The sequence below is a fragment of the Zalophus californianus genome, chromosome 3, assembly GCF_009762305.2.
Source record: "Zalophus californianus isolate mZalCal1 chromosome 3, mZalCal1.pri.v2, whole genome shotgun sequence".
Taxonomy (NCBI): Eukaryota; Metazoa; Chordata; class Mammalia; order Carnivora; family Otariidae; genus Zalophus; species Zalophus californianus.
The window spans coordinates 175,890,532-175,903,628 of record NC_045597.1 but is presented as its reverse complement, the minus strand read 5'-3'; the positions used below and the strand labels follow the sequence as shown (position 1 = coordinate 175,903,628).

The 13,097-nt window shown below is 45.6% G+C and overlaps 1 protein-coding gene across 1 annotated transcript; it reads left to right on the top strand.

The window, feature by feature from the left end:
- Positions 1-4,140: 4,140 nt before the first annotated feature.
- LOC118356787 (C-X-C chemokine receptor type 2-like) lies at positions 4,141-9,182 on the top strand. The gene is given in 3 exon segments (XM_035726473.1): positions 4,141-4,225; positions 5,195-5,553; positions 5,555-9,182. Coding segments are annotated over 2 exon segments (1,071 nt in total). The 5' UTR covers positions 4,141-4,225; positions 5,195-5,202; the 3' UTR covers positions 6,275-9,182.
- Positions 9,183-13,097: the final 3,915 nt, after the last annotated feature.

The window sequence follows — 13,097 nt, the reverse complement described above, 5'->3', positions numbered from 1 at the left end:
AGGAGTTGGGAGTTCAGTGGACAGGAGACTCGAGGTCCTGGGCGTCTGCTCACGAACCTAGCTGGACCGGCAAATGGGAGTGAGGAGAAGGGGAAATGACCGTTAGAAGGTTATTTACTGTTTGTGTGTGTGTGTGTGTGTGTGTGTGTGTGTGAAAATGGCTAAATACATATTTTTTAAATTGCAGAAGTCGTGCTTATTTGAGAGATTGGGCAACATCAAAAGATATAAACAAGAAAGCAACTATCTGTAATCCCACCCCCCAAAGATAACCCCTGTTAACATTTTGACTCTCCTATTTTTTCCCCTGGGCGCACACATGCATTTATTACAAAGTGTTATCCTACTGCACGTTCTACTTGTTAACCCGTATTTGCCCTTGGCATCCTATTATAGCTACCTTTCCCTAACATTAATTGTAGCTATCAGTGTTGTGTTTAATGGACTCACAGTGTTCCATTTTATAGATCTACTTTTATTTGTATAAAAGTTTTGGAAGGGTACTGAAATTTATCAACCTGTATTATATAAACAACCCTGTGATAAGCTTTGTTTTCCCTCCCTCCGTCTTCCCCCCTTCCATTCCTCACATTAAGTGGGAGTTTAGGGTCAGAGGGTCTGCATTGTTTAGTGTGTTTGATGCATATTCTCCCAATAGGACTGTGTGTGGAGGGGGCGGGTACAAAGACAGCAAAATGTGATTGAACAATTATTATCTGCCGGATACTGTGCTAAGCACTTTGTATGTATTAACTCATCAATCCTCATATCAGTTCTATGAGTTAGGTGCTACTTTTCTTCCCATTTTACAGACAAGAAAATTTGGGGCAATTGAGCCAGTATCCAAGCCTCCGAAGGGCAACAACTGGCCAGGGACAGGGCTGGGATTTGCACCACGGTGGTTTGGCTCCAGAGCCTGCACTCTATCCCAGTTCATCATCATGTAGCACCATGAGGCAAGTATCATTATCCCCATCTTTATGAATAAGGATTTTTTTAAAATCTTTTTTTAAGTTTTAATTTTAATTCCAAGGATAAAGATATTTTGATGCACATTAAGAAACTTGTCCAAGATCATCAACCAATAAAGGAAGGGCCATATTCGAAGCATCATCTGTCTGACTCCAAAGCAGAGATTTCTGGGTCCTTTGTGAGGATGTCTGAATTCATTCAGGAGTGTGTTCTCAGCTGGGTTTTTATGTGCTTACTTTTCAAGGTTCCTCTTTGGCTTATGCCAGAGCTCGGCAGTCAGGCCTTGGAGGTTCTGCACCTGCCCAGGTCATATCTCTGTCAAGTCCTCACTTACCCTGACTCTCACAGCCTGGACCCTGTGATGCACTGACTTTCCTCCCCTCTCCTCTCATCCTAGATCACCTTGTTTTCTAGAACTCTTTCAGTTGGTCACAGTTTTGGTTGCCAGTCACAGGACACTCAGCCTGAACTGGTCTTAACAATAGAGAACTGAAAAGTACCCAGGGAAGATTGCCTCTGGTTTGTTCAGGACTCTGGCTCGGTTTCTCTGTGATTCTCTCAGTTCTGCCTTCTTCTGTGTGTTAGTTTTGGTCCTTGGACTGGTTTGCCACTTATTACCAAATGGCTTCCAGCTGTAACTAAGATGACATCCTTGCTTTTCCACTGTCACCAAATAGTCATCCCGAACTTGGCTCTGCGTGGGTCATCTTAGGTCACATGCTTACCCTGCACCTGTCACTATGGCAATGGGGGTAATCACTGGGGAGAGGGGCGAATCCCCTCCTCCACCTCCTCTACCTCTCTTTCAGTCCCCAGGTCCACGTGGGCCCTTCTGCAGGAATGTGAAGAGATGCTGCTGTTGGCATGAAAGCTGACACCGGGATGGAATAGACATACTTGCAGCCATGTTGTGCTGCTCACATGCTCTTACACAGAAACTTCCATTTTCAAAACACAGTGGCAAGAAGAGGCCTCTGCATTTTGCCAGAGGACTGGCATCCAGGTGACACATGTCACAGCAATCTTGGTGGCACTGGATGTTCTGCACAGAATAGAAAAATGCTTTCCCATTAGGAACCTTATAGATCCGTTGAAGAGGAAGCAGTTCTAAGTGGGAAGGTGCGGTACAGAAGATATGTTGGGTGGGCGGACTTGCTGGAACATTTTCAAGTGGGTAACGTTTTATTCCAAGCTCATCTATATGTGCCTTTCCCCTTCTTCAGTGGAATGCTCTTTCCTTTCTCTCCTTCCATGAAGGGGAGAGTCTTTAACTCTTGTCCTCCAGATCGCCTTCCCACTGGAGACCTAAGCTACCACCTTTGCTGCCCCCACAACCACCCAGAGGGACTGCTTCTCCTTTACTCCTTGGGCCTGAGGGAGGACCAGACCCTTTCCTCATACCTCATTCACTGGGTTAGACTGGAATGTTGGACTGACCAGAGTCAGGGCTTAAGAAAAGCAGAAGTGAGTTGTATACAAAGAGGGACTTAAAATATTAGCTAGGGCGGCTCCTGCCCTGGTCTTTCTCATTGGGTCCCTCGCAAGGACGGCTCTGTCCTGCGACTACCGCCCCCTTGTGGCAGACGCTCTCTTTGCCCATGGCCTCTGCTTGCACTTGAGTATTCGTAGGCGTTTTGCAGACAGGCCCCAGACAGTCTGTTCTCTCCTGTGTTACTAGTCACTGTTTGCTGCCCCAGAATTACTTTTCCCCTAGATGATTAATAAGGGAATGTCCATTCCCTTCAGGGACTCCCCACCTTCAAGTCCTTTCTGGTCTAGGCATCAGAACACAATAGTCCAACACCAGTAAAAGCAAAGCATGGGTGGCCCCAGGGCAATTGTCTCCTTATACTTCCTGCTACTTTTTATGAATGGGAAGAGAACCCAGGAGGAGAGCATGACTTAGCTTAGAAAGTATGCTTGCCAGTGACAGAACTTAGGCACCGGGGGCATGATTAATTGGCATTTATGGTAGGGGCAGACTTTATACTTGAACAGATCGATGCTAACTTTAAACTCAAGGGGATGGTTGGAAAAGAACGATGCCAGACAGACCGGCCTGGCTGTGTGGAAGTGAAGCTTTCAGGCATACCTCATCTATGACTGTGTGGCTGAAAGCAATAGAAGCTCTGAATCAGGGTGGTGACCTGATCTGTGAATCACAGCAGGTATATCTAATGTCATTTCTTCTACAACCATGGATTGAGCACCTACTTTGTTCCCTGACAGAGGATCAGAAGATGGATCAGAGAGGGTCTCTATTCTCTGGAAGCTCACGGTCTGGCGGGGAAGGCTGACTTGTAAGCACATCGTTATAATGCAGTAGGGTTCATGTTGTAACAGAGACGTGGTTCCTGTACCAGAGGAGTAAAGCCAGGGGACACACATTAGCTGCTGGGAACAGCTGAGGCAGGTTCTAAGAAGCCATCCTTCATTCTGGGAGAGGAGCAAGATGACCTTAACCCCAACTCCGCGTTCACAGATTGCCCCAGCTCCAGTGGTCTCCCTGCTGTCCAGCCAGATTGCAGGAGTGGTCCCAGCCCCCAGCCTCAGGCCATTCTAATCAACCAACTGTTGAGAATGGTTGTGTGGTGTGTCGGGGTGGGGGGGTGGTTCTCCCTCTGATCTTCATGACGTCTCCACCACCCCCTGGGGCCACCCCAAAGAAGCCTACAGGAGAAGTAAAAATTGTGTGCTTGTTGTCCAAACACAGCTTACGGACAGACCTCCACCTCCTTCCCACAAAATTGAGCGGGGGGTGGAGGGGGGCCCAGTCCCCTCCTAAGTGGGGGGCTCCTACCAGGCCCTCCTACAGTGGACTCCTGAAGTCTCTACTGTCAAAAGTAAAGTCCTCTCCCCTTTATTCATGTCCAAGCAAGTTGGAAGCTTTCAAAGGTGATCTAAGGGAATTTAAGGGATAAACAAGTGGACACAAATGCAAGAAAAAGAGAACAAAAACAGTCATCCAAGTGGAGAATTCAGATAGTGGACCCTTAACTCCACCTTCATGTCTGGTAGCCCTGCTTGAAAATCTGGGTCCTGGGAGTCTCTGATGCCGTGCGGTCCCTTGATTTTACCTGCTCTCCAAATATGGAGACGGGCAGGGCTCAGAGAGGAGGTGTGCAGTGACGAAGCTTCCCTATTTCCCTTTATTCATCAAGTTTCCTCTGACTGTTAAGTCCCGCTGGTCTCTGAGCTCCAGTCTTTTACAGCTGGACACACCTGGCCGTGTGTGTCCACGGGCGTGCCTCAGGTAGGAAGCCACCTCTGTTGCCAGGACTTTCCTTGGGGAGGGAGACTTGGTTTGACTGTGTTTTAGAAAATGCATTCATTTCTCTGGGACCTGAAGACTTCTGCTCACTTGGCTTCCTGCCTCCTTCCTTGTGACTACCTATTCAATTCTGATCTCATACGTGGCTGTAGTCGGTAACAAGGGGGTCACAGTCTTGTCACTTCCCCCTTTCATGCCTCTCCCTTTTTTGAGGGAAGAGGCTTACCTTTCCCCAATCTAATGTTTATTGCTTTGCCCTCAAATGTTGTCTTCTGTAAAAATGCAGTATCGGCAGGCAGAGAACATACTAAAATGTGTGGATCGGAATGAACTTATAGAACCTCAGGCCTGCAAGCAAGTCAGGGGTTATATACTCTGCCTCCCTCAAGCTGCAGAGGAGAAAACAGAAATCTGTAAAGGTCAAACGACCCACTCAAGGTTACAGAGCTTAGTATTGATAAATCAGGATAGAGTGAGGACTGGGTACTAGGTATCCTTATTTCCAGTCCCGGTAACTTTCCACCGTCTTCAGACTGTTTCCTGGAGATCTGGGGAGTTTTCGGGGAGCCACCTGAGCAGCTGTCTGGGTAGAAATGGCAGCACCCCCTCCTTCCCGGCAGATGAATTTTTGTCGGTTTTACATATTGGTCTTCTGGTATGATTTTGCTTCAGCAAAGCGTTTCACAATTTAGGAAGATGCCTGAGCACTGCTGATGGTTCTGTGGATATGTAGGGGGTGATAACAGGGAACAAGATGGGGACTTTTCTCAAACGATGATGCTATGAAATTGACCTCTAAAGAAGTCCAAAATAGAGGAGAAGGAAAGGACCTCCTGTCGCCAAACCCACAGAGAAGCAGAAGACATCCCAGTAACTATTCTCCTGTCCCCGATGGGTGACTTTAATCTGAATTATTAAATTACATTTCTTCCCTTTGAATCTTTCAACCAGGTTGAACCATGATTGTCTTGATGAATGATCTATGGAATGCTACCGATGAGTGGGATTATGATGAATTTGGAAATTTCAGCGGCACACCACCAACAGAAACATATAGTCCCTGTAGGATAGACAATGAGACACACAACAAGTACGCAGTGGTGGTCACCTATGCCCTGGTCTTCGTGCTGAGCCTGCTGGGAAACTCCCTAGTGATACTGGTTGTCTTACATAGTCGGGTCAGCCAGTCTGTCACTGACGTCTACCTGCTGAACCTGGCCATAGCCGACCTGCTCTTCGCCCTGACCTTGCCTCTCTGGGCCGCCTCCAAGGCAAAGGGCTGGATCTTTGGCACACCCCTGTGCAAGGTGGGTCTCGCTCCTGAAGGAAGTCAACTTCTACAGTGGTATTTTACTACTGGCCTGCATCAGCGTGGACCGCTACCTGGCCATTGTCCATGCCACACGCACGTTGACCCAGAAGCGGCACTGGGTCAAGTTCATATGCTTAGGCATCTGGGCCCTGTCCCTGATCCTGTCCCTACCCATCTTCGTCTTCCGCAGGGCCGTCAATCCCCCCTACTCCAGCCCAGTCTGCTACGAGGACATGGGTGCCAATACAACAAAACTGCGGATAGTGATGCGGGCCCTGCCCCAGACCTTTGGCTTCCTCCTGCCGCTGGTGGTCATGCTGTTCTGCTATGGGCTCACCCTGCGCACCCTGTTTCAGGCCCACATGGGGCAGAAGCACCGGGCCATGCGGGTCATCTTCGCTGTCGTGCTTGTCTTCCTGCTCTGTTGGCTGCCCTACAACCTGGTCCTGGTCGCAGACACCCTCATGAGGCTCCGGGTGATCAAGGAGACTTGTGAGCGCCGCAATGACATTGGCCGGGCCCTGGATGCCACCGAGATTCTGGGCTTCCTCCACAGCTGCCTCAATCCCTTCATCTACGCCTTCATTGGCCAGAAGTTTCGCCATGGACTCCTCAAGATCATGGCCTTCCATGGGCTCATCAGCAAGGAGTTCTTGTCCAAGGACGGCAGGCCTTCCTTTGTTGGCTCTTCTTCAGCAAACACTTCTACTACCTTCTAAGCCCCCCCACCCCGGCCCTGTCGCAGCCCCTCGGGGCTCCTCCCTCACCATCAGCATCCCGTTCCGAGCCTCATGTCCACTGGCTGTTCACAGCCTCTGTGTCAAGGCAGCCCCCGGGTGTGGTTGCAGGAAGTGACTGGGGCCGTGTCCTTTTCAGGCCCGTTGTACGGTTTAGAAAGCCTGCCCTGGTCCCCCAGGCCTGACTATACTTACTCTGTCAGCTGCTAGAGCTCAGTCCACCCCACCGCTGAGCCCACAGCACTCTGTTCTCTGAAGCAGTTAAAGACATTTAAAAGGCATTCCTTCAAGTGACTACAGAAAGTTCCTACATGGGGAGGCATCAGTGGTGAACGGCATTAGCTGCTGCCCCAACTGTCCCTTTCTTGCTAGCCAGCAAAGCCCACCTCCCTTGAGAGAGGCTGAGAAGGACAGATACTCACTTTCGAAGACTCCCTTGGCTAGGAGTGGCCCTGCCATTCACTTCGGACTACTTAGATTTCAGGGCAATGGTGTGCTGGTAAACCACTCTCCTGGGGGAAAGAAGTCCTGATTTGTAGCATTTACTGAGTTGCCCGGTATAAATGCTCCCACCATGGCGATTTCAAGAGTTTTCAAGTAATGTAATGAGTGCTTTCACAAGCAGGTACAAACTGGCCCTAGGGCACTATTGCTTAAGAGGAAGTCTGCTGGGTCCAGGGACTCCTGGGAAGTAGTCCTGATTAAAAAAAGAGAGAGAGAGAGACACACACACGCACACCCCCTTGGTTCTCACCTTTGAATATGGTTGTAGGATCTGATGTGACAAAGAGGCAAAAAGTGTGCTCAACACACTTAGGCAGATGGAGCAGATGAGAATAAAGAGCCCAGAAAGAAGCTTAAGTGTAAATGGCCAATGATTTTCAACAGGGGGCACCCAGACTATTCAATGGAGAAAGGATGGTCGTTCAACAAATGGTTTGGGCAAACCAGATATCCACACGCACAGGAATGAACTTGGTCCCTTTCCTTACACTATGTACAAAAGTTGACTCAAAATGGGTCAAATACCTAATGATAAAAGCTGAAATTATAAGGAAAAGTTTCATTTGGTTTGAGGTTGGGGATGGAGAGAAGTTCAGAGATAAGGTTTAGATCAAGGTTAAGAGTGGAACCAGGGATGAGGTTGGAGTTAGAGGTGATGTGGCAGGGAGCCAGAGATGGGGTGGCAGGTTGGGACAAGGTGGAAGTTCAGAAAAGGATGAATATCAGGAACAGGGGGAGATCCAGAATGGGGAGAAGCTGGGGCTGGGGTTAATGAGATTCAGGGAGGTTCAGTGGGGTTGGGACCAGGTATGGGGGGAAGTGTAGGAATGGCATGAGTGTGCTAGTGTGGTGAGTCTCAGGGAGAGATGTCAGAACTGGGAGTGAATGTCAGGGGCTGCTATTGTAGTCCAGTTAGTGGCTGGAGCAAAAAGACATCACTGGTAGATTCACCATTTTCTGGGGAGCATTGTCTAAAATGCTTTTCTGGGGGCAAGGATGGAGGTACCTTGGCTGTCCAGCTGAGGGTCTCCAAGTGGGTTGATGAGAAAGGAGTTAGGGCTCAAGCCCTAAGAGATAGATCTGATTCAGGAGAGAAGCCGGAAGAATGCTGAAGAAATCCAGGGAGGAGGACTGGCAACAGGGTCTGGGAATCTCCCCTTCCTCTCCCTCCCTCCTTCTCCTAACGCCCTTCCACCTCTCAACTGCAAGCTTAAATGCCCATTTCCTCCATCCTCTGATGTCCCAAAGACAACTCTGTCAGGGGCTTCAGTAAGTAAATATGGATCCATATTGTGTCTGGGGAAACACAAATGACGAACATGTATCTGAAAAGATGCTTGGCCTTGCTAGTAACCTGGGAAGTGGGAATCAAACAGCAATAAAATAACTTGGAAGTATTTTAAATAGGGAGGGTTATATAGTCGACTCTCAAACAACACAGGTTTGAATTGTGTGGGTCCACTGATAATGTGGATTTCAAAAATAAATACAGTACTGTAAATCTGTTTTCATCATGATTTAAAAAAATTTTAAATACAATCTACTCCCCCAACATGGGGCTTGCGCTCATGATCCCAAGACCAAGAGTCGCATGTCCCACTGACTGAGTGAGCCAAGTGCCCTCTCGTGATTTTTCTCGATAACATTTTCTCCAGCTTACTCTATTGTAAGAATATAGTATATAGAACATACAAAATATGTGTTCATCTACTATGCATGTTATTGGTAAGGATTCTGGTCAACAGGAAGCTGTTAGCAGTTAAGTTTTTGGGGAGTCAAGAATTTACATACAGATTTGCCATGGCATGGTGGGGTCCGTGTCCCTCACCCCTCTGTTGTTTAAGGGCCAACTGTAGTCAGAACTCCCTTTGAACAAGGGCAACATTGTTCCATTAGATTTTCAATGCAAGGTGTAATTCTCCGGGTAGAGCTCAACACAGAAATGATTGGGGTTTCAGATCTGTAACAATGCCAGGATGTGGGTACTGAAATAACAGGGCAGCCTGAAATATCAAAAACAAGTGTTTCAACCACTAGATAGGGCAAGGTCAAGGAGCTGTTTCACCTCAGGGAGGGAATCAGTGTCGAGGGTGAGGCTGGGATCAGGGATGGAGTGCATCTTGGGAGGGGACTGGGGTGTCAGAGACGGTAGTGAGCCGGGGATGGGACTGGGTTAGGGATGTGGGGAACATCAAGGATAGAGTCGGGGAGGGATTGGGATGTGGATGTGTGTTCTGTTCAATGCTTGCTGCTTGTAAGTTTTGAAAATTTGATTTGAGGGCACCTGGCTGGCTTACTGGAAAGAGCATGCGACTCTTGATCTCAGGGTGGTAAGTTTGAGCCCCACCTTGGCTGTAGAGATTACTAAAAATAAATGAATGAATGATGAGTGAACAAACTTAAAAAAAATAAAGTATATAATGTTTTTAAAAAAAGAAAATTTGTTTTGTGGGCTAGGTTAACGTTTTCCAGCCTCCATGCAATTATGTTGAAATATACTACTTGCCCCTATACTAGTTATCCATCTGACCACCCGTGGCCTCCTCACCCATCCCTTGTCCCCAGTCCAGTGGCCCGTTCTTACTAGTTTCAGCAAAAACATTAATTGAGAGTCCGAGTTTTATCTGTAGGGGTTTAAGATGGTCCCTTTCCCTGCAAGCTGCATTTGAACCAGGGACTTTCAGAGGAAATAAAATGACCACCTCCTCTTTGGTCCAAGGGTCTTTCCCGAGATGTGTCTTCTCTGAGATGACCACTAACTGAGAAATCATGATGGACTACAGCCTTTTGCTATTTCCACACAGAGGTTGGGGCGACCAAAGATCTCTGGGTTTGGCCCTTCTAGAAAGCCACAAATGGCTAACAGCTATGTTCTCACCACAGTTGCTTTTATGTAACCTGGGACTCTGCTTTTAAACTTAAGATTCTTTTTCCAACCTTGAGGGTAAACATGAATTTAAGAATTAAAAATATATAGGGGCGCCTGGGTGGCTCAGATGGTTGAGCATCTGCCTTCGGCTCAGGTCATCCCAGGGTCCTGGGATCGAGCCCCACATCGGGCTCCTGGCTCGGCGAGGAGCCTGCTTCTCTCTCTTCCTCTGCCTCTCTCCCTGCTCATGCTTTCTCTACTTTCTCTCTGTATCTCTGTGTCTCAAATGAATAAATAAAATCCTTAAAAAAAATTAAAAAAAAAAACCCAAAAAACAAAAAAAAGAATTAAAAATATATAAAATAGACGATGTTTCAGACTTTCTAAAATTAGTTTTTTTAATCAAAATATTTCATGTACATTGTTAAAAAAAGTGAAATAGCTTTATAAAGCTTATAATGAACATCAGCAGCATCCCTCCTGCCATAGTCCCTGCAGGAGAAGGAAACAACTTTCAACTCTCATAGCTGTTTCATTTAATAGTGGTGTACACATTTCTAAATATCATGCTTATTCAGCTGGCTTTTGATCCCCCCCCGCCCAGATTTAGATATCATTTATTGACTTTCTCCTTTGGCTTCTGAGGATTTAACATTTTTTCAAACTCTCTCAAGCATTTACCCTGTCCAAGCAAACACAAATACCGCTCCTCCCTTTCTCCCAGGACAGATAATCACACTTTTTGGTTAAATCAGCGTTCAGTGTTTTTGTTATAATGACTATATAAGAAATTATTCATTGTTGGACACAATGTTTACATTTCCTTTCTTTGTACAAGTTCTGTCTTCCCTGGAATTAATAATAGGATTTTCATCATTACTTTTTATTACATCATTCTCAAATGTCTCCCTCAATACATTCACATTCATCAGATAACCTATATATATATTTTTCTTTCTTGGAGACCTCTCTCCTGGAGTCCTTCCTAGTCCTATTTTCAATCTGGACCGGTTACTTTTCGGGCCTGTGCTTTTTAAATTTTTTTCCTAAATTGCTTTAACTACCTTACCAGATTAATTTTAGAATCTGATAGCCAATTTCTATAAGATTATCCAACTGGGATTTTAATTTGGATTATGTTGAATCTGCAGATGAGTTTGGAGAAAGTTGACATTTGAACAATATTGAGTTTTCTAATCAATAACATGGTACTTTTCTCCAATTTTTCACATCTTATCTAATTTATCTAGGTAATGTTTTGTAGTTTTCAGTACACAGATCTTGTACATCTTTTGTTAAATTTATCCCTAAGTATTTTGTGGTTATTTGGATACTATTATAACTGATATTTAATTTTTTCCAGGTTTTTTCTTTTTTTTTTAAGATTTTATTTATTTATTTGACAGAGAGAGAGATAGAGACAGAGGGAACACAAGCAGGGCGAGTGGGAGAGGGAGAAGCAGGCTTCCTGCTGAGCAGGGAGCCCGATGTGGGACTCGATCCCAGGACCCTGGGATCATGACCTGAGCTGAAGGCAGACGCTTAATGACTGAGCCACCCAGGCGCCCCTCCAGGTTTTTTTCTTACCAGTACGTATAAATATAATTGAGTTCTATATATTGACCTTATATTCTGGGAGCTCAGGAAATTCTATTAGGTCTAGTGGTTTTATTTATTTTTAATTTTTTAAAAGATTTTGTTTATTTATTTGACAGAGAGAGAGAGAGTGAGAGAGGGATCACAAGCAGGGGGTGTGGGAGAGGGAGAAGCAGGCTTCCCGCTGTGCAGGGAGCCCGATGCGGGGCTTGATCCCAGGACCCTGGGATCATGACCTGAGCCGAAGGCAGACGCTTAACGACTGAGCCACCCACACGCCCCTAGTGGTTTTATTTTTAAAGATCCTTTTGGGTTTTATATGTACATAATCATGTCATCTGAGAATAAACACAGTTTTATTTCTTCCTTTTTAAAATGCCTTTTATTTGTTTTTCTTGCCTTAATTCATTAGCTAGGACCTCCAGTACAGTGCTGAATAGAAGTTGTGAAAGTGGACATCCTTGCCCTGTTCCCAGTCTTAGGAGTTAAGCATTCACTCTTTCTCTATTAAATATGATGTTAGCTGAAGATTTTTCGTAGAGGACCCTTACCAGGTTGAGGAAGTTCCTTTCATGAATGTGTGTTGAATCTTCCTCTTTCTTAAGTGCTTACAGGCTTTGTGACCAAGGGCAGATTACTTAGCTTCCCTCTACTACCTTATAAAATGTGGATAATAACAATGTTCAGCTATTTCCTATGGAAATTAAATTAAATGAGCACACATACACACCTGTGATATTTAGAGGAATGCCTAGCATACAATAGGTACTATATAAATGTCATCAATAATAAGCATTATTTTGGTTTATCCCTTATTTTGCTGGATTACTAGATTTTGCTAAGGAAGGATATATGGGAAATAACTTTTTGGAGACCTTGAATTTCCAAAAAAGGCTTTTTTTAAAAAAAGATTTTATTTATTTATTTGGGATAGAGAGAGAGCAAGAGAGTGAGCATGAGCTGGAGGGGAGGGCAGAGGGAGACAGAGAAGCAGACCCTGCTGAGCAGGGAGCCGGACATGGGGCTTGACCCCAGGATCCTGAGATCATGACCTGAGCTGAAGGCATATGGTTAACTGACTGAGCCACCCAGGCGCGCCCCAAAAAAGCTTTTATTCTACTTTTATACTTGATTGGTATTTTGGCTGAGTATTGAATTCTAGGTTGGAATTTATTTTCTTTCAGAATTTTTCTGTCTCTTAATTTCTTCTAGCTTCTAGGGTGCTGTTGAGACTGCTGATGTTGAGACTGCTGATCTAATTCTTGATCTGTTGTAAGAGACTGACTTTTCTCCTAGAAACTCTTAGGGGGCTCCTGGCTGGCTCAGTTGGTAGAGTGTGTGACTCTGGATTTCAGGGTTGTGAGTTTGAACCCCACGTTGGGTGTGAAGATTATTTAAAAAAAGAAACTTTTGGGCGCCTGAGTGGTTCAGCTGGTTAAGCGACTGCCTTCTGCTCAGGTCATGATCCCGGGGTCCTGGGATCAAGTCCCATATTGGGCTCCCCCTGCTCTGAGGAGAGCCTGCTTCTCCCTCTGCCTCTGCCTGCCACTCGCCCTGCTTGTGCACGCTCTATATCTCTGTCAAATAAATAAATAAAATCTTTAAAAAAAAAAGAAACTTTTAGGATATTTTCTTTATCTTCTTAATTTTAGAATGCACGATGATGCGCCTTGGTGGGGGTTCTTTTCTCATTCATTTTGCTGGTGAATCCTTTTAATCTGGAGACTCAGGTTCTGTGAAATTTTCTAGTATTATTTATTTGATAATTTTCTGCCCTCTATTTTCTCTATTCTCTTCTTTTTAGGATTCCTTTTCTGGGTGTTGAACTCCCCAAGG